A 25,165-nucleotide genomic window follows, 5' to 3' on the forward strand; every position below is an offset into this window, starting at 1 on the left:
GTATCTCAACTAAAAACAAAAAAACAAAAAAAAAAACAATATAACAACCCATTCAAACATTTATTTGTTGAACTCAGTCATGCATATGGGTTATAGACATTTTCTGAAGACTGATTTGATCTCCAGGTCAGAAATTAAGGCTATCTACAACCCATAACAGACTAAACACTAGACTATGTATTCTGTCCATAATACATCATTAACGCCATTATGTCTAGTATTTGAATGCTCATTTGCTAACAGACCGACACGTTGAGGTGCAAGTTGAGACTAGAGACTATTAATGCAGAAAGACTGCATTCTCCACTGGGACAGAAGAAGCTGCTACAGCTAAATATAGCCAAGTCTGCTGTAAGTCTGCTGTAACTGTTTGAGCATGTGATGCAAAGCCAGACTGTCAGCACACAGTTACCTAAAATGATCAATAAAGCAGGGATTATCAGTGTTGGTATCAGGACTGATAATGACTTGAAGGCTTAGTAACTGTGAGGATATCAGGATCAGTACTAAAAGATGAGTTTGGAGATGTTTGAATAGCCCTAGTGTAGTGATATATAAATAAATGAGAATACTTCGTTAGTTTTTTCCCCTGTATGAATCTACAAAAATAAAAATCACTAAGCATCAGTGGCTGAAGCTTTGAGCAGCACCTCCCAGCAGCAGCAGCACCATGAGGTCAGACGCTGTTTTGAGTTGAGCCAGGTCTTCCTCTCGGTCACTGTCCACGGTCTGAGTCACAACGTCCAACAGACACTCCACCAGACCAGCCTCGACCAGCTGCAGCTTTATTACATCTGACAGACAGACAGAGAGAGAGAGAGAGAGAGAGAGAGAGAGAGAGAGAGAGAGAGAGAGAGAGAGAGAGAGAGAGAGGCAGAAAGAAAGTTAGATAAACAGACAGACAGACAGACAGACAGACAGACAGACAGACAGACAGAAACAGAGTAACCGATTAAGAGACATTTGTTTTTAAATGAAAAACTTTAGAAGTTTAACAGGATGAAAAACACTTACGTGTTTGCACGGCTCTGTGATTTCCAAGACTTATTATTTATGCACAATATGAGTAATATGCATAATAATCAGTGCTACATGTGAAGAATTTAATATCCTACATTATGTAACAAAACAATCAGAAGCAAATTTGTATGCAGCCCATCATACAGGACCAGGAATCAACAAAAAATGTTGTATCTGAAAACAGGGTCCAAGGCTGGTTGTAGATTTGTGACCCTTTTTCTTGCTCTTGGTTCTAAAACTTGTGAAATATTTGAGCCTCTGCCTGTCGCTCGCTCGCTCGCTCGCTCTCTCTCTCTCTCGTTCTCTCTCTCGTTCTCTCTCTCGCTCTCTCTCTCGCTCTCGCTCTCGCGCTCTCTCTCTCGCTCGCTCTCTCGCTCGCTCTCTCGCTCTCTCGCTCGCTCTCTCGCTCTCTCTCTCGCTCGCTCTCTCGCTCTCTCTCTCGCTCGCTCTCTCGCTCGCTCTCTCGCTCTCGCTCTCTCTCTCGCTCTCGCTCGCTCTCTCTCGCTCGCTCTCTCTCGCTCTCTCTCGCTCGCTCTCTCTCGCTCGCTCTCTCTCGCTCTCTCTCTCGCTCTCTCTCTCGCTCTCTCTCTCGCTCTCTCTCTCGCTCTTGTAGTACAATGTAGTAGCTTTTAAGTAGGACGTTGTCTTGGAGACTGGCAGGCTGAGAGCGTTGTTCTGTGCACTGAACGATAAACATTCAGACGGTCACCCCAGCTCGCTTTTTCTCACACTTGGAGACTCCATCAGACTAATTTTTCTTTTCCTTTTCATCCCTTACATGTTCAAGGCCCTATCATCCCTACGCCTTTCAGGTCTCTCTCAGGGTTCGCAGGCTTCTTTCTCTCTCTCTTTCCCCTCTCTCAGGCATCTCTCTCTCTCTCCCAGGCTTCTCTCCCTCTCTCTCTCCCTCTCTCTCTCCCTCAGGCTTCTCTCTCTCTCTCCCTGTCTCTGTCTCCAGCTTCTCTCTATCTCTCCCTGTCTCTGTCTCCAGCTTCTCTCTCTCTTTCTCTCAGGCTTCTCTCTCTCTGTGTCTCTCTGGCTTCCCGCTTTCTCTCCCGCCCGCCCACCCGCCGGCCGGCCCTTGTTTTAACACAAGCTCTCCCCCTGTGCTTATTTACACTTATGTTTCTCTCTCTCACACACACACACACACACACACACACACACACACACACACACACACACACACACACACACACACACACACACCCATTTCCAGACTGCTTCTCTCCTAGTTTCTCAATCACTCTTTGATAGTTACTCGAATCTAAAAATGAATCGCACACGCTCACTTTACGTTTAAATGCATATATTCTTTTTAAAAAATTCAGTCCGTCTCCTGGACAAAAGACACAGTCTAGCAGCTGCGAGCCGATTTTACGCCACAAAAGTGGTGCGGATTTCAGCTGTTCACAGATCCCTGATCCTTAATGTGGGCGCTGATGGCAGAGAGAGCAAGTGACAGCACCCATTATCCAAACACAGACTATGCTCAAACAACTCCAGCAGCTGGCTAATTGTAGACCAGTCTCTTATAGTGCTATGTCTGGAGAAGACCCAAAGCGCAATTGGTCTATAATTCTGGTGTTTCTATTTGTTTAAACCAGCTTGTTTGAAACAGATAAAAGTTATTCTAGATGGTGAAAAAATATGTAGCGCAATGATCAGCCATAACATTAAAACCACCTGCCTAATATATTGTAGGTCCCCCTTGTGCCATCAGAATTGCTCTGACCCGTTGATTCATGGACTCCATAAGACCTCTGAAGGTGTGACGTGGTATTTGGCACCAACATGTTAGCAGCAGATAATTTAACTCCTGGAAGTTGTCAGAGGCCTTAATGGATCAGACTTTTTTCCCGCAGCACATCTGATGTTCGATTTTTTAAACTTGATAATTTGAAGTCATGAACTTTGTGAAAGGATGCATTTTCTTGCAAAATCAGACAACTGCCATTAAGGAATACTGCTGTGGGATTAATGCCAGATGGCATTAAGGAGTGTACATGGCTTGCTACAATGTAATGTAGGTCAAAGAAGCATCTACATGAAAGTCCAGGACCCAAGGTTTCCCTTCAGTTCATTGCTCGGAGAATCCCACGGTCTTCAATTCTTCCCACAGTGCATCCCATAGTTCCATCTCTTTATAAGGTAAATGACACATACACAGTCCGCAGTCCACATGATGTAAAAGAAATGTGATTGATCAGACCAGGCCACCTTCTTCCATTACTCCATGGACAATCTCTGACACTCTCATGCCCATTGAAGTGTACTTTCAGAAGTAGACAGGAAACAGTGTGAGCACTTGGACCGGTCTGCGGCTATGCAGCCCCATATGTGACTTCTTAATATAATATATACAGCATTAACTGTTTTCAGCAATTTGTGCTACAATTGCTCTTCTATGTCTTGGACCAGACAGACTCACCCTTTGTGCTGAAAACCCTGTTACCAGTTGTTCTTCCTTGGTAGGTATTACGCACTACATTCCTGGAACACCCTACAAGAACTGTTGTTTTGGAGATCCTCTGACCCACTCGTCTACCCATCACATTTTGTAACTCAGATCCTTACACTTCCTTAGAGTATTTTAGTGTTATGACTGATCAGTGTAGATTTCCCCATTTTAGATAGTGAAAGGTCCAAGTTATTCATAACTCTTAAGATTAAGCCTTACTTTACCATAAAACATTTCATGTCTGACACTTACCGTTCTCAGCCAGAGGAGCCAGCACCTCGAAGATCATCTCCTTCTTTTCATGTTCCGCTTGCTTACGGAAAAGTCTCACTAGCTCCTCAGCGATATTTGTAGCAGCAAACTGCTCCTTACTTGATTCTACAAGAGACACAGTGACCAAAAACATACTCTTCAGAGTAATCACAATGGGGTTAAAAAAGCTTTAATAAACGTCACGCATAATATAGAGGACTGGACAGTTTACACTTAAAAAGCAATGTTCAAATGATATCGTATTGAGAAAGATAAACACGCCTCAGTACAGTTACAACTACACGTGCTTGAATGGTGTTAGGAACATCTGTCTATATAATTTCTTGTAGATCAATCAAATGATGATGCATTGCATATAACAACATGGCAACAAGACAAATCACAGATTTATATTAATGAGCACGGTTACTGTTGTTTCTATAGATTCTATATAATTGGACTGAAAAATGTGTGTAATTATAGTTTTCTGTGGGGGAGCCATTTATTTATCATTTTGGAAGAAGTCTCCATTGTCAGCACATGAGAAAGCTCCTTAAGGTTTTCCAACATTGAAGATTCATAACATGACAAACTGAATTTCTTTGGTCTTTGTAACTTATCACTTATAAATGATTACAGGAACTAATGTAACTATAAAAATGAACAAGAGTACTTCTTTAACCCTTATTTAACCCTTTCTTATCAAACGTTTTCAATTAGTTTAAACTTCTAAACTGTTTTATCGCTGCAAGTCAAGACAGATATAAAATTAGTCACGACACTGCTGGCTTTTCACTGTGAGACATTTTAGGATAATAGGGAATTCAATGCTGAACATGGACCACAAATTGGGTCCAAATACCATTTTTTGGTCTCTGACAAAAAAACTAAATAATTACTGGCGGTGTGTCTATTGAAGGAACCTTAATGTGCTTTGCTCCTTTCTTGTTGCTGCTTTGTCTCCAACAGTTATACCAGGAAAAAGAAGGAAAAAATAATTGCCAGAAAAGGCTTAACCAGCATTAAGTGCTGATGATTCGTGTTCCGGTCTAGTTCATTTATACCACTCCATTCCTGCGAGTTCTCACTAAAAAATGTTCCTGTTTGGTTTCGGTGTAAGGTAGCAGAAATAAAAGAGCATCAAGATAGAAAGGATTACAGGAGAAATGTAAATGTAAAAGTCTGTTCTTGAGAAGGCCAAAACACTGCAGAGTTTAGCATTATATCTTCAAATCAGTCATCTTATTAGCAGTTTAGGCCTCCTTGACCAAAAACTTGGTGTTACAAGGCCTGAGACTAATACTTCTGAATTAAAGGCAAGGTGAGTACAGAACGTTCCTCCCTACTTACAGAGAAGCACAGAAGCATCCAGAAATAGACAACAAAACAAAATCAGGAATCACATGGAATGAATTAATAAGGACTCAACAGGTCTGTCAGTTATTTACCCAGTTCTGCCAGGTTTCCAAAGGCAATGAGGCACATTTCTGTGAGTGCTGTGTTATGTGCATGGACTCCCAGGAGCTTCACCAAGGTGGGGATCACTCCCATGCTAATCAGCTGGGCCTGCAATGTGTCTGAGGATGCAAAGAGATTAAATACATCTTATTAACGTCAGCATTCACTTGCATCAGGGCACCAAAATGGAGTTTATTAGCTGTAAAATAAATGTTTTTGTAACCATCATTGCAACATTGCAGATATTGCTGCAACAAATTAATCGCAACCACTTGTTTGAGTGTTAATTAAAATAGAGATTTCTAACATAAATAAAAAAATAAAATAAAAAATAGTAAAGAAAGAACTCAATCATCACTCTCATTTAGGAATCATGTAGATCTAAACAGCAATAACAGATCAAAACCCTGATATGATAATCTGACTGATACAAAAGTAGGGCCTACAATGATGATATCCATTCTGTCTCAGATTTATGGCACCAGCAGGATGAGATCACATGAATCTTTATGCTGCGTAATGAAACGAATCAGACGCCATTGTTTTTGTCTCTTAATGCTGCAGTATCGGTAGCCCTGTCACATTCAATTTCATCACATAACGAGCAAACACATCCCCCTCCTCAATGCAGCAAAAGAGTGATAATACCTAAGAGGAAAAAATATATATTTCCTCGCAGTCAAGACTGCAAAACTGCACTCAACAACCCTGATAAAGACAGACAGAGGAGGCAAGAAAAAAGAGAACAGAAATAGACAAAAAGGGGACCACTCGAGAGACAATAAATAAGATGTACGAGAATGAGAGACTAAAGAATCCAGGAGACCTAATGAAAAAGGGAGAGAGGGAGAGAAAAGGAGTGGAAACAGTGAGATATAAATGCCAAAATACTATAGAACAAAAAAAAACATAGGGTTAGATAAGAAGCATTTTCTCATCTTCAGTGGTTTCATTCCAAGTTATGCTTTCTGGATCATGAACTACAACACAAAAGGCCAAAATGCCTTATCTTTCTTTGGCAGTTAAGATCTCTTTATTTATTTCAGTTTTTCCACTATTTATTTCCACCCTGTAACCAGCACTACACACTGGCTAGCTTAGATTAGTTATTTTCTGTACACTGTAATTACTTATAGTCATAGCTGTAAAAATGGCACTTTACCACTCTGATTGTTGACAAGATTAAAGTCAGGTACCTAAAGGAGTCAACAGATTTAGCTTCTATGTCTCTCCTTAATAAAATACACATACAAACACATCAGATTTTAGGAAATCCATCCAGTGACTATATCTGCCACACACCTCAGTGAGCAACTCCCTTAGCGCTCATCTGAGCAGGAATGTTCCAGATGTTTTTGACAAAAGAAGAAGAGGCTATGCCTCATTCTGCATTCCTTTAGTCTGGCAACTACTGGCAAAGCTCTGCAGTACTATAGCCTTAGCATCAGCATTAGCATGAAATACATAAGCCACAGTGTACAAACACATTAACACCATATAAGTGCAAACACTTTTTACGCATATTACAGACCGCCCCACTTCAGCCCAGTGTACGGTCAGGAATGTTACTTCTCAGCTTTGACCACATGCGTCCTGGGAAAGAGAGAACGTCTGTAAGGCCTCCATGAAGCAGACACCATAAAAGTTAATAATACAATCAAATGTGGCAATATTCTGTCCTGTGTCTGAATCGTTGGTTTGATTTCTGTGACATACAAATTGTCTATATTTGTATATGTATATTTCATATGTATATTTAAACTGCACATTTCACATCTGTAAATGTGTACATACAATTATACTGTATATGTCATTCTGTTATACTGTGGAGCTTCTGGCACTAAAACAAATTCCTCGCATGTGAAAACATGCCTGGCAATAAAGCTGATTCTGATTCTGATATGAGGGATAAGACGATTCTGTAAGCCAACAAAGCTCCTTCCACTCAAATACAAAATAACTACACCAAATTTAACGCCATTCATTTGTTCAATAGTGAATATATGCTAGATTTTGTCACTCTCAGCCAATGCCATGCTGATGTCAGTGCTGTTTGTGCCTTTAAATTGGTGATTTTTTGTTTTGTTTCAGAAACAACAGCATCAAACAAACAGCCTACTGTAAGTTTTATTTATTTTATATCAGAGACCAGCTAAGAACAACTTACTACATAGGAGACCATAGTAATGAGCTCTACTCTGGGATCTGCTGAAGAGGTTTGGAAACATTTGATTTGCTCACAATCTTTTAAAGAAAAAAGGATCAGTTATACTATATCAGGATCTTTTATTCTATAACTAGGTTGTCAGTTATTTGTCATCTAGCACCAAATTAATTTGGATGGATGGATCGATGTTAATATAGTGTTTATAAGGTCATAGATGTAACAGCAAATTAAAATGCTGCACAAATGTTAATATACTTATTATAGGTTTGACACTGGTAGCGGAAAAAAAAAAGATTTGTATTTCCACTTAATGCAATGCGTAAAACAGGTTTGCTTTAGTATTAAAGCTAATCTATTACTGCCACACAGACTGACTATAGACTTACATCTCTGAGTAAGAAATTTTTTATCCAATTACACTACAGCGGGGAACACGATTCACTGAATTAGGACTTTCTCGTTGTAGTCTTATCACACTGATGAATCTGACAAGACTAAAGATTGAGAACAGTGCAGAAACGGAAAGAAAGAGGACAAGAGCAAAGAAAGATTTAGAGACTGGAGGAATGTGTACATATAAAGCCCTTATATGTACCCCAGGTTAGTATTCCGACATTCAGCTTAAGACAGATCAAACAAACCCTGCTGTGATTTATTCAAGCTTATAGTTACGAGCATGAGCGGTGTAAGCTTGGAGTTGCTGAGTGGTTTGTTCACTTTACAAATCAAGTCATCATTTTCAAGTACTCCTATGTACTGGTTTTCAAGCAGCAGGACAGTATGAGAAACTCTGACCCCAATTTAGATTGCTAGTTCTGAAAGGTAAGGCACTGGAAAGTAATTACCATTTTATGCCCAGCCACGATGCCAGCAAGACAGAGAACAAAATGGAGCTTGGCTTGTCTGTTCATTATTCAGTGCAGAAACAGAGAGATAAATACTCAGCATGCATTTTTAGTCCAAGTAGAATTCTAGCTAGACTTCCTTTTATTGCTGATACCATGTGCTGTTACCATCAAACAGCCACAGTGATTAGAACAGAAGCTTTGTCTTGGTTTTGAAGGCATCAGACGCTGCCTGAAGCAGGTTTAAATTTAAAACAGAATGTGCCCACAAGAACATATATTTAGTAACTGAAGAAGAAGAACAGCTCAACTTTCCTTACTTTTCTCAAAGCCAGAATCATTTAAGAGCAAATGTTCAATATTTCATCTCACAGCTGAGTTTTTTGACCCACTATGTCACTAACAGATAATTTATTACAGGAGAGCTCACATTCTTTGTATCAGGGACTTCTATAAATGTAAAATAAAGTTCACTGAAGAGCAGTTTACTTAAGATGGTACTGTTTCACACATATCTTGTTCATGTTTACAATAAATTTGTTAAAAAAAAATACTAAAAAATAAAATAAAAATAAAAAAAGAGCATGCTTTTTAAGAAATTTTCAAAGCTCACAAAATGCATTTTTCATTAACAAAACAAAACTGGCCATTGGTTAACTTTTACTATTATATTACTAGAGGGCTATTGCAAATTACTTTCCGGTGTGTGATTAGTGACCCATTATTTAGAACACACTGTTCAACATTTATCCTCATTTGAATGGTCCCCTAGAGATTTTAGCATCGACACTCAACAACCTGTCAACAGTCTAGAACATTATAGAACACACACTAAAACCAACAAAGCCAAATAGTTATCAGCTACTAAGCCAAGATTCAAAGAGGAAACTAAATTATCAGTTTCAAATAGCCTAATAAATCATTGACAGTTTCTTGAGCATCTCAGAATTCATCTATAGGGAACCATCCAAATGTACGTTTCCCCCAAGATGGGGTTTGGTCATTACCATTATCATTGCTATAGTTCATCAGCATGCCACAAAAGACAGTCAAGAGCTTCCCGGTGGACGGGTCAGTGTTATGGGCCAGAGCCTTAATGTGCTCTGCTACTATCTGAGCAGCGCCCGCTTCGTGAACTGCACTTCTGCCCTCATCTGCAAAACAAAGAGGTCACGTAAAAATAAACAGGACAACAAAAAGATACAAAAAAGACAACAACCTACAAATCATAAATGACAGCAAAAGGGGGAATTAACGCAACTTAAATTACATATGATGGGATTGGGATATTACAAAATAAGTGCAGGCAGTTATTAGAACAGGAAAATTTTAGATATGATTCAAATAAAAAAAAAGAAAGAAATAAGAAAAAGAAAGAAATCAGTCACACACAAAATTACACTACGTAACACCCAGTTCGTTTTTATTGGTGGTTTCTTTTTAGTGTCTCTTGTTTCTCCAGGGTGTCAGGCTCTGTACAATCATGATCTGAAGTGAGGAAGTCATTTTCAACAAGACAGCTAACTCCAGACTTTAACACGGATGCCCCACAGGAAGCTACTAGTAGCACTGTGCATGTTATACAAAACATCCTCTTCATTTGTCTCGTTTTCTCTACTAGAGAAAATATACTTCCAGTAAAAATCATGTCAGATAGAGCCTCACTAGCCCAACCCCACTTTCCGCTCTTCTCTCTTCATTCCCACTCCTCCATTCGACTCAATAACTCCCTACCTTTTTCACACATCTCCTCCACTCTGCTAGAGGAAGGAAACATCTTTTTCTCTCCCCCCAACAAATTACAGGCCATCACTCAAAGCTGCAGCTGCAGAGCTGACAGCAGTACAAACATTGGGGATGAAGCTAAAGGGAAACATTAAATGGATTCAGGATTTCTGGTACCCACATGATATTTACACAAAATTGAGTTTTACGTGTTACTGATTATTAAACCTTGACAATAAATATGAGTCAGCATACCCATTTAAGCAGAAAGGCAATCTTTTTCAGGAACATTTGTTGGACCATATTGTTGGTTCCGTAAGTAAAATTGATGTTCTCAGCTCTGGAATAACGGTAATGTTAGTGTACACTTGACTATTGTATGATAACCACTATGAAAGCACAAAGAGAAAAGCCAAAGCAGTGCGAGTGTCTGAAACGCAGCTAAGCAGTTGGAAATGTCTGTTGATGATGACATTTTTCGAAGGCAGGGTGAGCGTATTAGACGCACACACACACCCCTTAAGAGTGTCATGCTGGGGGCTCAAGTTGTGTTACACAGCAAAAATGACATCTTGGCAAAATCTTGAATGTCTTGAACATACAGGTGCGACTCAATAAAATAGTCGTTGAAAAGTTAATTTATTTCAGTAATTCAACCTGTGTAACGAAACTCGTGTATTATATAAATTCAGTACACACAGACTGAAGTAGTTTAAGTCTTTGGTACTTTTAATTGTGATGATTTTGGCTAACAAATCAAAAAAAATATAGAATACTTCATAAGACCAATTAAAAAAAAATAAACATTTTAGTGAATTGTTGGCCTTCTGAAAAATATGTTCATTTACGTACAGTATATCTACTCATTACTTGGTATGGGCTCCTTCTGCTTATTTACTGCCTCAATTCGGCCAGTCAAGCACACCAACACCATGGTCATTTAATCAGCTTTTGGTGCTTTTGGCAGTGTGGGCAGGTGCCAAATCCTGCTGGAAAATAAAATCAGCATCTTTTAGAAGCTGGTCAGCAGAAGGAAACATGAAGAATCTAAAATCTCTTGGTACTCGAGTGCAGTGACTTTGGTTTTCAAAACCGACAGTGGACCAACACATGCAGATGACATTGCCCCCAAAATCATCACAGACTGTGGAAACTTAACACGTTCTTCTCCTTAGCTCGGCTAAGACGCCTCTGACATTGTCTGTGGTTCAGGAGTGGCTTAACACAAGAGCAATACGACAACTGTAGCCAAATTCCTTGACACGCCTGTGCATGGTGGCTCTTGATGCCTTGAACCCAGCCTCAATCCATCCCTTGTGAAACTCACCCAAATTCTTGAATCGATTTTGCTTGACAAGCCTCTCAAGGCTGTGGTTCTCTTGGTTGGTTGTGCATCTTTATCTTCAACACTTTTTCCTTCCACTCAACTTTCTGTTAACATGCTTGGATACAGCACTCTGTGAACAGCCAGCTTCTTTGGCAATGAATGTTTGTGGCTTACTTAGGTGGGTTTTTGTTAAATGTGAAAAAAATTATCACAATTAAATAGTACCAAAGACTTAAACTACTTCAGTCTGTATGTACTGAATTCATATAATACATGAGTTTCACTATTTAAGTTGAATTACTGAAATAAATTCACTTTTCCATGACATTCTAATTTATTTACATGTGCCTGTACTTCAATGTATTTACTACTTCCTATTATAATATTCTATCAAACCAAATATAAGGTTATTTCCTGAGGCATTTATCCCACACAGGGTTGCATTGAACCTGGAGCCTACCTAGAGAACTCAGAGCAAAAGGCTGGGGAGAGTGATGCCAGTGGCACAAAAACACACTCCACACATAATTTAGAAATGCCATTCAGCATACCACACGTCTTTGGCTGAGGGAGGAAAACGAAGTACCCAGAGAAAACCTCTGCAGCATGTTGAGAACATGCAAGTTCTTCACATACACGACAGTGGCCTGAAAGCAGAGGAATAGGCCATCGAATCCCAAACCCCAAAGCAAATGTGCTAACCGCTAAAAATCGCACAAATAACATAAAAGATGACTAAAATTTGTTAGTTGCATTTCCCACATTGTACGTCCATCACAGTTTTTATAGCAATACTCTCCATGTGGTCACCAGAATTATTGCTGTATTTAATGGTCAGTCTAATCAAATCCAAAGAATTCAGAAGCTGGTGTTCAATAACATTCAAGTCTGGCTGCTGTTCCTAAAAACCTTAAGCAGGGAGAGGAATCTTTACTGTTTGGACCTGGGTACAATATATACACACTTAAGATACAGTTATGATATCCCTACTATGAGGAGTACCCAAAGGAAACCCTTCTGAAGCACAGGGAAACATGCAAAAATATCTGCTAATAGAACAAGACCATTTCAAGCTTGAAATTAATCATACAGTTGGTAAGTGGTGTACCATAAAAACATGAAAAATGAAAACAGCTGATGATAGACGACAGAGCAGAATAGACAGACTGGTTTGAGCTCACAGGCAGTCCACTGTAACTTAAACAACTACAACTTTACAACCATTGTGAGCAGAAAAGCATCTCAGAAATCACAGCGCAGAATTCAGAGAACCTGGAGACCACTGGGCACCAGCAGGGTGATAGATAGATGGATGGATAGATTATTTCCCTTACATTTAAAATTAAATAGTTTTTTTAAATAATTTTTTTTAGGCCTCTTTAGAAACTTCCCTCATGAAGCTGGTTAGGAAATGCCAAGCCTGCCAAAGGCTTATTGAGGAAAACTCTTTAAAAGAGAGAGACAGAGAATGAAAGAGAGAGGGCGCTCATCTATGAGCAGGTGTGTTTAAACACAGTATGTTTTATAACTCAGGAATTCTCTCTTGTTTATAGCTATAGCTATGTGTGTGAGCTGTGAGTCATTCCATTTGGCATGAAAAATGCTCCAGGTCTCACTCACCCATGCCCACGCAGAGTCTAGGACAGCTGCCCACTACTCACAACCCCCACATAAACACATGAATCATGAAGAAAGAAAGAGAGAGAGAGAGAGAGAGAGAGAGAGAGAGAGAGAGAAAGAGAGGGGGGGGGGGGGAGCAGCCTGAGTGAGATCTGAAAGGTGGAGGGATGATATGGCCTTGAACATATAAGGGATGAAAAGGAGAGTGAAAGAGTGAGAGAGCGAGAGAGCGAGAGAGCATTCACAATCAGGCTATTTGATTGTTACCGAGTATCAGTCCTCGAAGGAGTCTTTTCATAATTTTTCCTAATGATCCATCAAAACTATTCCGATATTACACGATATTCACAGACATACATGCAGATTCTTTGGATAAGCATGTTCACCAGGATGAGACACTGAGGAGAATTAATCTCACTTATAAAATGAGCAAACGCCTGCAGTGGACTGGATGTCGCTGTGATGATTTGCTGACTTAGACCCAGGGTCATTCGCAGCTGAGCTCCATTTCAGCTGCTCCATCAGCCGGCTCACCACAGAGCAGCGGCACAGGAGTGACCGAGAGACACTTTTCTATGCTCATAACTGCATGGTTCAGACATTTATGAGGAATTCAACTGCCAGTAATCAGCCAACACATTTGTGATTCATGTGTTTCACTGCTGGGGGTTCTCCAGACCAATTCTGTACATACACTTCTGTTTTATCAGTTTTTCCCTTTTGTACTTTGGCTGACTAAAAGAGGCAATTACTTATGACAGTGCTGTTTGGGAGCGGAAATAGTGAAGAGATGCATAAGCACTCACCATGTGCAGGCGATCGCAAATATGGAGAACATTCTGTGAATGTTACCCACATCTTTATCTGCTGTTTACATTATGGTCGTGGTCTGTGCATCTAAAAGCACAATACTGTATGTGGAGTCCAGCAAGCAGCAGTGAATCCATCCTTCTCTGTGTCTCATGATAACAGGATTAAGCTCATATTTTGTTATTTGGCGAGTTGCTCACTCTCTATATGTTTTCATCTCCTACAACATTATTTATATCTATTCACTTGGTAGATGTTATTTGAGATTTCCATACTTTCTCCTTCCCTGAGTGGGTTATGCTACTTTAAAAAAAAAACACATTGCATTTTAATACAAGTTTACACTAAGCTTGTCACTAAGGATCTGAGTGACTTTAGCAAGGGGCCAAACGGCCATGGCTAGACGACTGGGTCAGAGCATCTCCAAAACAGCAGGTCTTGTGGACCGATTAAGACCTCAAAAATACTCAGAGGAAGGCTCATTGATGTATATGGGGAGAGAATGTTAGACTGCCTGAGTCAATCCCAAAGAAGATCACAAAAGGTAATGCTGGCTATGATAGAAAGACAGCTGGCTATGATAGAAAGCACTGTTTTGGCAGCACAAGGGGAACCTACACAATATTAGTCAGTTGGATTTAATGTTCTGGCTGATCGGTGTGTCGCGTAGGACATAAAAAGTAGAGAACACTATCTGTATTTATGTGTTTATTTGAGGTTTATGATTTATTTATTTATTTTAAATTCTCTCAACATGTTTAACACAAAACTCCTAATTTTAATTGTCAATAGAAACAAGTCTCACACCTTACTGTTTTTCAGACACTTGACCTAGCAGCACTCTATAGCAGTGTTTGGCTATGAACATGTGTATGATTTCTTCTTTTGTTCTATTCTAAAGATACAAAACACCCACACAACTCTGTATTTGCTGTGAAAGACTCAATACTATTCACAAATGAAGCTGATGAAATGTTCACAAATGAACCGCGCTATTATATCCATTCTGTACACCGTTTTGTTATTGCAGCACTTCGCTGTGTGCTTAGCATGAAAACTCACATTAAGAGACAGCAAAGCGTCTTCCAATTTCTAATTATCAATAATAATAAAAAAAAAAATCACAAGTTGCCATAAAAGGACCAGGCTAATTAGCAAGCATACAATGTGAATAATTATGGGGAGAATTAAGCAGAACTCTAATGAAGCAATACACAGTAGGCTGTTATTATTCCTGCACTTTGAATCCAGAGATTAAATCAGATCCATAGTAACAAAGCAATTATGAGTAGGTGAGTGAGCAAGTGAGTGGGTACGAGTTATTTGCAGCGTCTTGAACAGACAAATTTAAATGAGTCACGAAAAGAGCGTGTGTCCAGATTTATTTGCTATATAATCAAAAGAACACAGCCTTGACTGTAATCCACTTTCCCAATAACGCTCTACAATTTCCTACAGACCCTAAAACACGACAGCAGCAGGGGACGAAGACTTACGGCTGTCATAGCAGATGTTACCCAGGGCTCGACCCGTCTGAAGAAGCACCTCCTGGTCCTTGCAGTTAAGCAGCTGAACCAGTGGGGGGATGAGGCCTGCGTCCACACAGGGACTCCGCATGAATTCTGTAATGAGACACGTACATTACAAAGCAGTCTATACTTGTATTGACACTGTCCCTGATTGGATAAGTTAAAACAATATGCCACAACACTGTGTATGGGCTAGAACAATTTTTTAATTTAATTACAGTTATGCTACAGCGAGTTTATGGCTCCAGCTCACAGCTGCTGTTATATTTAATGCAGCAACTGTCTCTCCTGTCAAACGTGATGTTAAAAGCATGCAGTAAACTAACAGATGCTTTTATACAAAAATGTTTGAAATCTATAACACAGGTATTACAAATGCAATATAGTGTGTGTGTGTGTGTGTGTGTGTGTGTGTGTTATAAATCCTATACAATTCTTTTTTTAACACTATTACAGTAGAAGCTTTAGCTTGTGGTTAAGGTTATGATTAAGATTCAGTGTAGAATTTTTTAGTACCTTCAAGTAAGTTAAATACAACAAATACGTAACAAATACAACAATCTTTAATACAAATTTTGTGTTTGATGTTTATTTTTTGACATCTACTTTATTGACATCTACTTTACAAAAAATGCAAGCATTTCCAAATACTACTCCTCAAACTAACAAAAAAATTCAGCGTTACAGAAAATGTTTGTATGGCAGTAACATATTAATTAGCACACCAAACAACTAAAGGCTGGCAGGTTTTATCTGGAGAAACAAAGAAATTGTGACAATCAGAGTCTACAGTAGAACTGTGACAGATTCTCCAAGATGCTCAGTAAAACTTACTGGTCAATTTCTATATAAAACTGCACAAAGTGTACCCGAGACTATTGAACCATTTTTCTAAAAGCGTGCCTTTGTGCAGTTTAATACTGTTCGCTGCTCATTAATAGGTTTGAAGATGTTATTTTATTATTTTTAGAGACATCTTTAAAGAATTTCTTTACGCAAGCTTACATTTTAATCCCCATGGGAATTAATAATGTACTCTAATAATCTACAACATTTGATTAGTACTTTATATAATCCTACATCCTGAAAAAAAAAAACCTAAAGTAGAAAGTGTTTAGCATAGAAAGCATTTTTCTTTAAAAGAAGGTCTTTTAAATGCCTCTGAAGAAATGGGACATCAGTCTCCATTCCCCATGCAGTGCTACAGCCTCAACCGGACAGACCATAAATGTTCCTGGTGCAAAGCTGCTACCAGTAGAAGGATGCCAAAATCATGCTACATCAGCGGGCTTGCCTCATTAGACACCACATATTACGCTAAAAGCCCATTCATTATTTTAAACCTTTTTTCTTTCACAAACCCAATTCACTGCCAGTCTGTCCTCTCCAAGCTTTCCTGCAGCAATAAGCGCTTGTATAATTAGCCTAAAAGCATGGACGTAGGCCAAGCACTGACTCGGCAGAATTTAGGTTTTATGGCTTGTGCAGGTTGGCAACAATGCAGAGCAGGACATAAACTTATGCAGTAGCTGGAGTGAATATTGAGTTGATTCAGTGTGCATGGTTATTGCATTGAGCTGAAAATTAGTGTTGTAGATACTTGAAAAGAATAATTATTCATATTAACCGATTGCTTTCTGGGAAAAACTGAAAGTAAACTGGGATTTGAGCTTCAAAAAGAATAAAAGCCTGCTGTGCTGAACACAGCATTTTAGGTTCCATGAACATTTAGCCTGTCTAAATCTGCTGTAAATGTTCGCAAAAAGAATAGTCTCACAGTCTAGACAGTCTGCCAAGTCTTCAGGAACAACATAACTGTGTCTGCACTTTGGGGACTAACAGTATGCAAAAATCTACCAAACCTTCAGATTATACTCTTATAGCAAAAACACAAAATAGCATTATTTTTAATAATTATAAATACATTTCTAATGATTCTAATAATACATCCCTTCTGATATGTCATTTCAGCAGTAACACCTTACACAGGGACAGTAAGAAAGATGCAGTATTTACATTTTAACGTATGTGATCATTGATACAATGAAGCTGTATAATGCTAATGATGGAGAGCTTTGTGGTTTCTCAGTAAGCTGAAGCAAGAAAGTTTGTGTACAAGTAGGTATATCGCTGTTACAGCTAGAGCTCATGGTAAAGCAGGATTAGGAGTCCTCACCGTTTTTGGCCACCTCCGCTATGATGCTGGCGACTTTGGGTGTGCAGGAGTTCTGTGTGGCCAATAAAGAAGGCATCAGTGAAAGAATACCTATCTCCTGGATTTTTCCACTGGCTTCCACATCTGAAAGTAAAGATGAATTAGGAAGACTTAATGTCATGACAGAGGAGAAAAAAAGCATCACATCACATTTTCTTTTTGTTTTGAGATCATTTATCTCTAGCTCTGTTAGGAATTTGCGATTTCGTAATCACAGAAATTTATGCTAAAGAAAACCAAAATCGACCAAAAAAAGCCTGCGAGCTTCTGAGGGCTTACAATTTTTCTGAACTACGACCGATTTATTAAGATTTGCACCATTGTGCACTGTGATGTCATCACAGCCGACATTCACTTAAATCCTTCTTCGATTTAAGTTATGTGATTACAGCAATCATAATAAGTAATTCCATTTATACACACACACACACACACACACTACTTCACTCGTAGTATATTAAAAGAAGACATTTAAGAAGCTTTACATTAACAGCACAAAAAAGTTGAAAGTGACGTGGCATACGGCTAAGTAAGGTGAACCATACTCAGAATTCGTTCTCTGCATTTGATCCATCCAAAGTGCACACACACAGCAGTGAACACACACACCGTGAACACACACCCGGCGCAGTGGGCAGCCATTTATGCTGCGGCAATTGGGGGGTTCGGTATAAATGGCTGCCCACTGCTCCGGGTGCGTGTTCATGGTGTGTGTGTGTGTTCACTGCTGTGTGTGTGCACTTTGGATGGGTCAAATGCATTGTGGCAGTAAAATCAAGCATTTAAAAAAAATGCGTAAAATCCTGGAGGAACTGATTGCTGCTTCCTGTTAAAACCTTACAAAAACCTGCTTCACTTCAACTGTAAAATCAAACCAGAATACTGTACATATGCTGTGACTAATTAGTGACTAACATGCAGAAGCACAAAGGGACAGTTTCACTCTTCCTTCTCTGGCACGCTCCATTATTATGTATAAGTGCCCTGAGGATCAGAACAGCCGCACCTCTCAGACCAGAGCACTGCTCCCATCTGAATATACATCAAGAGCAGATTATTTGGGGGACACTGAAAAAAGTGTCACCCTTCCAACATACATTTACAAAATACTGCAAGATCAGACAATTAAAAAAAAATGGCAGTACAAAATATCCAAATTGTAATCATCTATAATGTACAGTACATCCTTCCAAGTCAGTTTCTATCCTAAAAGGCTAAATGCAAAAAAATGATGAAATAAAAGTCTTCTGTGATATAGCAAGATGTTTTGCTTACTGTTATGGACCAAAGCTTTGAGCAGGCAGTCCAGGCAGCTCTCCATGCTGTCTGATGCACTGTCCACTGAGGAGAGCTTCAGCGTCTTCAGGGCGTCGTCCAGGTTATCTGCCAACACAGATCACAGATAAAAAACTAGTCTCAAACAGTGTAAAAAGAAATGCCAGTCACATGAGTCAGTCTTGTAACTAAAACACAACACGAAACTGCCTCATTTTACAGGAACAGCACACTGGACTTTCATTTAAGTTCACTGATATCCGAAAAGCTTATTTTCTGTCCCTAAGTCCAGCTGGAGTTACCATATTGATTTTCATTTTCTCACTATGTTAGTTCAATTTCACTCCAGATGCTGTGAAGAAGAAACAGATGACTAAGAAGTTAACATATGAACTTACAGGCATGAAGATTTCCATAGCGCATGGTAATATAATCTGTAACTTTTACCCAATTTTCATATCATTTAGGGGTTTCTGTGACTATCTACATAGATTTTAAAGAAAATCTGAAAATGTGTGCTTTTCATATATAAATCAATAACATTAGCTTATGTTTAATACATGACAGGCAAGTGTAAACTATTACTTTACCATTTTACACTGGGAAAAGATCAAGTGTACATACAGTAATACCGAAGTGTTCTGAACACTGTACTTACATACTAGTGTATGTTTCGTTTGTATGTTTTACACAGAAACACAATGTTATGTTATCATAGTATATGATATCTCAAAGAAATGCTACTCAGAATAGAACAGTATACATTTTTTTCATTGCAATATATGTGTTCTGAATATTTATTTTGCATACAGATGAGACTGGCTCCAAGCTACTAGTCTTAATTCGACCTGTCAAAAAGCAATGCGCCTGATAAGAAGATTTTACTAGATGAAATCAGGAATTCGTGAATTATACTGAAACGTATAAGAATGCTGAAAACGTGTACAGAGCACCGCACTCCAACATTAACTAGCCTCCAGCCAGAGCTTCATATCTACTCAGAGTGTAAGCTTTAAGGAATGGGGCACTAGAAAATAACCTAAAATAGAATAAATACCACAATTCCACTAGCCACTATCACTGACAATGTAAACAACGATATGGCTGGAAACAAGAAACCAGCTTCCGCCAAAAATGACAGGAAACTTCTGATATCAGGAAAAAGGTGGAGTGGTTTTCCTGTTGAATATGGTGTACAGGAACATGATTGATCCGACTACAGCATTACAAACCCGAGCTGGAAACATTAGGTTCCACATGAAACCGTTAAGGAAACGATTTGATTGATTAATTAATTCATACTATTTAGCAAAATTTGATTTCGTAGCTTCTGATCCATTTGTGGCCTGAGTAAGGCCTTACATTAATAAATGAAAATCATGACAGGGAACAACGACAAAAAATGACCAGGCTAAACCATTAGATTATTTACACAACAGTTACCTGTCTTTTCTCAACGATAATCGATTTAGAATTCGCTACAATTGCTAATCAATTTATGATTGTTGACTCTATTCATGAGCATCTGAGACTAAGACTGGAAGAAAAAATAATAATAATCACATTTTTATTTCACAAGAAAATCCTCTGATTTTACATTGAAATGCGCACACATTAAATAAGCTGTTTCAGTACTAGAAACTCTGTGACTCAGGAAATAAATATCCTATAGAGATATCCTATCCTATTATAGAACAATGTGATATTCTATTTAAGGAAAAATTGCAAATAAAGAGCTCTAGGAAATGTTTAACTCTCATTATTACATTAAAGACATGTACTGTAATACCAAACCAGGACAAAGAACATCATCCAGAAGACACTGTAGGTAATGAATCTCAGTTCTTCTAGCAGGTATGGCGGCTCTACAGGGGAAGCCAATTAAATCATGTGAATGGCAATGCTAGGGACTTCTGGTCAAAGTATAGGGATTAAAAGGGATAGATCTGTTTTATTAAGGTGCCTACTTCAGTCATGTTTTCAAGGTCAATAGGAGCACTCAGGAGGTGAAGAGAATAAGCAATGTTTCAAATGGTCTGTCAGACTACTTTATTATATACAATGGAAAACCTTGCCTGAAACACTAGCACAGTAGCTAACTGCTTCTGAAGCAATATAACACCCACAAACCTGCTGAACTGCAGACTACAGAGAGCCCAGACTTTACTAAATAATAAATAGGTAAGCAAATAAAGGATTTGAGAATGGCCATATGGTGGGGAGGCAATTCTTCATGGACAAGTGATGAAAAAGAACATGCTGCAATTCCTCCTAGTATTTGCTGACGAAAATAAATGGGATGAAAATAAATCAGCAAGCAGCTGTGCCAGTTCTACCCATTTCTGGGTGAAGTGTTAAAAAATAGTAAGCTTTAAGAAAAACACATCTTTAGCTCAAGATTAGCATGGATTTAAATGGAAAGAAGCCACAGAGACCAGGGTTTACATACACCATGCTGCAGCTATACATTTAATTATCTGTAAAAGAATTACACGATCACAAAAGTAACTGCTCTGTGCCAACGGACCAATAACGACATTTGTCTTTCACGAGTTTCCAGAGTGCAATCATTATGGACCAATGGTTTATCAACACAATCAATTTAGTGTAATGTCATCTAGGCTACCTATAATTTTTGAGGACAATGTATCCTGTGGTGACTCGAACATTAGTTTGATGCTGGAGTATTCACCTTTTATTCTACTTTTACTTTACACAGAAACAAAATTAGCAAGAACGATACAAAGCAGTTGTCAAACATTACTGGATCAACATCAAACATGCTGACTATAATGCTTTTCAGATGCAGATACTAGAGACCATCTTATAGAATTGTATGTGTGAGGGTTTTGCAGATTGCTTGAGGTTTGGGTCATGAAATATTAGTCATTATAGTCTGTTGTGTTTTAAAGTATAAGGAACACGTGTCAGGGATCACTCCTTAGGACAAGACGTACAGATAGGTCAAGTGCATTTTTGGCCTTATCTGATCCATTAAACAGGACAGGTGTTATGCCCTCAGTTGCAGCATTCTTTGCTCAATCCTAAACTGCAAGTGGCATAACTGTCAGGCAGTGACAGGACACCTGAAATCCACTGCCAAATCTAATAATCACAGTGATTGAAAGCCAACAAAGCTTCAGGCTTAAAAAGAAATCAACTTAAAAGGATCTGCTGAGGATAAAAATACAGATCTGGCTGAGATCTGTACATAAGGGGCATAGTTTATACTTTGGTGGGACCAAATGTCCCCACAAGCTTAAAAACCTCTGACAGGTTTGATCTACTAAGGACATTTGGCTGGTCTCCATAAATAAAGCTCAAACACATTCATTCATCTTCAGGAACTGCTTTATCCTGGTCAGGGTCATGGCTGATTCAGTGCCTGTTCAAGAAACACTTGGCATGAAGTGTGAGAATTCAGTGTACACCAGACACCAGTCCATCACAGCACAAAAAACATTCATACGCACATTTAAAAAAAAAAAGATGTATACAATCATTCACACCTTTAGACAGATAATCTACCTACCGGCATGTTTCTGGACTGTTGGATAAAACCCACATAAACAATGAGGGAACATGCAAAGCTAAACACAAGTGAGCTTAGGTTTGTGTCCAGGACCTTAAAGTACTGATGCGCAAAAAAACTGCAGCTTTTTTTTTTTTTTAAAAATAAGCTAAAATTATTCCTTTTTGGTTATGGGGATTAATGTTAAGGTTGGATGAAGGCATAGAGATAGCAGTAATTAGCTTGATTCAAAATTAAAAGGTCCTAAATGGCATATTAAGACAAATATGGTTGAATACACTGTGCACACTCACTGAGCATTTTATTAGGAACACTATACTAATACTGGTTTGAGCCTTCCTTTGCTCTCAGAACATGGATTTCATGGCATGGATTTCACGGCATGGATTCCACAAGATGTAGATTTTTCAGGAGCACTTCCATGCTGTGAATCTCCCATTCTAATCACATCCCAAAGGTGTTCTAATGGATTCAGGTCTGGTGACTGAGAACAACATTGAAGAATACTGAACTTATTGTCATGTTTATGAAACCAGGCTGAGAAGACTTTAGCTCAAGGTTTGATATGTTGTGCATTGTGAGATGCTTTTCTGCTCCCCACACGTGTACACATTAGTTATCTGAGTTACAGTAGCCATTCTGTCCACTTAAACCAGTCTGGTCATTCTCCATTGAGTTCCTCATCAATGTGGCATTTGTGGCACCAGAACCTCCTCTCACTGGAACTTTTTTCTTTATTACACCATTCCAAATAAACACTAGAGACTGTTGTGCATGAAAATCCCAGGGGATTGGAGGTTAAAAAAATACTCAAACCAGCCCATGTGGAATACACAATCATGCCACGATCAAGATCACATTCTTTCCCCTTTCTGATAGTTGATGTGAACATTACCTAAAGCTGCTGGAGCGTATCTGTATGATATTATGCACTGCACTGCTGACACATGATTGACTGATTAGATAATTGCATGAATGAGTAGGTGTACAGTGTTCCTAATAAAGTGCTCAGTGAAAATATATACTGAAGTAATTGAATAGACTGATGTTATATATATATATATAAAAATGTAATTTGTCAACTTCTACTTGAAACAAATCACTGTCACTATGTATTACATATCTAGATCTAGAACTAGATATCTAGTGTATTTTTAAAAAAATTAAAATGAAATAAATAAATAAAGTGAAAGCTGAGACCTCTCTTCTTACACCAGTCTCCTCTCCAGTACATCAGAACATCCCTCAGTCACAAGAGAGATGGATGTGTCCAGGGCGTTGATGAATGTGACCTCTTTTAAACAGATTTACCTTTTTTTTTTCTTTGATCACATCATTCCATTTTTCAGGCTCGTTATGATCGCACGGAGAAGCTCAACACTACGTACAAAGCCACATCTCCTGATGCAAGACATCCAGACTGAAGGGAGGGAATCAGGCAACAACCGGGTTGCCATTTAAACCACAACAATCCACCGATACTGAATACAGGGATGTTCAGTGACACGGTATATGGGATTCATCTCAGATCACTGATGTCTGGTTTGGTCTGAGCTCTCTCTCGCCCCCCCCCCCCCCCAGCAACACCATTTACGTTAAAGCTTTCATCAAAATGCTCTCTTATAACCCAAGCCGTTACAGTAACACAGTAGACCTGCGTGCAGAGATTTCTCAGTGCAGTAACCCACTGTGTCCCACTGATCATGAACACTGTACACTTAAACTGCTGCTTCATGTTTTCTCCTCTTCCTCCTCCTCCTCCCTTGATGCTCGGACAGCCACAGAAACAGAAACCAACAAGCAAAGACGCCTAAATCGGAAACGGAACATCGTTTACTATGCTAGACTGGCTTTCCTATTGAAACCACACACATTTCCACAATCATCACATGTCCATATTTGGAAAGGCTGCAACACTTACCCATTTGCATGAGAGTGCTTTATTCCCCCTTGTGTACAGTTTCAGATGATAAACTTCTAGCAGGTGATGGAGACGCTTTTTTGTGTCACTTTCCCTGTACAGATATCCGGACAAGGCCCACGTTAACCCACGCTGCTCCACACACACACACACACACACACACACTCTCTCTCTCTCACACACACACACGCGCGCACACACACACACTGTCCACTCCAATCTAGTTAAGCCGTGAAAGCTCTCCGGACAGTGCAGAAAAATCCCAGCGCCCTTCTTAATCAGATTATATATATCTTTAGACGTATAAATGAACCGACACCGACGTGAAAATAACAAACCGTACTATGCACTTCCTCCTGCCGGGGAGCAGCCTGCTTTCAAAGCACCGACACCGAGAGAAAAAAAAGGTACCGCCTTTTCTCTCTGCTAATTGGCTAATGGCTCCAGAGGAGATCCTCAGCGCGACGCTGATTGGATACAAATATTAGTCCCGCCTGCATTTTGACGGCCACTGTGTGCATGCGAGAATGATCAGTTCTGCGGCTCTCGAGGCAGAAAATCTGATCAATTAGTGAAACAGATAACACACAGCACATGTACTCGTTCTCCCCAAAGCGGTGTTTTATTACCTACTGTTTTATTAGCTGCGTCGTTACAGATACTGTATTGTGCAATATCAAATATTCGTTTAAAATAAGATGCAATTCATTAATAGTGCTATTTTACTGCTTTATAAACGTGTGTATTGTGTGAATAAAACGTATAAAGGTCAGATCAGATCCCTATGAAGTGCTTTTTTACAGTTATTTATGTGCTACTTATCCCATTTGGTGAAAAGGTTCCTGCTCTCTAAAATGGGCATTTGTTGTGGTGTGCATTTATTTGTTCATTCTGGTTGGTAAAACGTTTCAGAGTGAATAAATCTCTTGCAAAATGTGAGATTTTGATAGTAGAATCTTTTGACATTTGTTGTTCTACTTCCTTTCGTTCAAAATACATGCTTTCCTT

The 25,165-nt window shown here is 39.1% G+C and overlaps 1 protein-coding gene across 8 annotated transcripts in view; it reads right to left on the minus strand.

The window, feature by feature from the left end:
- Nucleotides 1–24,562, minus strand: part of rap1gds1 (RAP1, GTP-GDP dissociation stimulator 1) — a 31,289-nt gene extending 6,727 nt beyond the window's left edge. The window contains exons 1-9 of one of the 8 annotated variants that reach the window (XM_047816943.1): nt 24,501–24,562; nt 24,158–24,251; nt 18,705–18,812; nt 17,391–17,513; nt 15,182–15,307; nt 9,211–9,357; nt 5,182–5,310; nt 3,734–3,859; nt 651–794 (exon numbers count right to left, since the gene is read on the minus strand). In XM_047816943.1, the coding sequence (XP_047672899.1) occupies nt 651–794; nt 3,734–3,859; nt 5,182–5,310; nt 9,211–9,357; nt 15,182–15,307; nt 17,391–17,513; nt 18,705–18,812; nt 24,158–24,167 (913 nt within the window). In that variant the 5' untranslated portion in view covers nt 24,168–24,251; nt 24,501–24,562. Of the gene's footprint in view, nt 1–650; nt 795–3,733; nt 3,860–5,181; nt 5,311–9,210; nt 9,358–15,181; nt 15,308–17,390; nt 17,514–18,704; nt 18,816–23,436; nt 23,676–24,157; nt 24,252–24,500 lie in introns of those variants that run through there. The other 7 variants (XM_047816935.1, XM_047816922.1, XM_047816946.1 and 4 more) reach the window with 7 other exon arrangements.
- Nucleotides 24,563–25,165: the final 603 nt, after the last annotated feature.

Source organism: Tachysurus fulvidraco, chromosome 1, assembly GCF_022655615.1.
Source record: "Tachysurus fulvidraco isolate hzauxx_2018 chromosome 1, HZAU_PFXX_2.0, whole genome shotgun sequence".
Classification (NCBI taxonomy): Eukaryota; Metazoa; Chordata; class Actinopteri; order Siluriformes; family Bagridae; genus Tachysurus; species Tachysurus fulvidraco.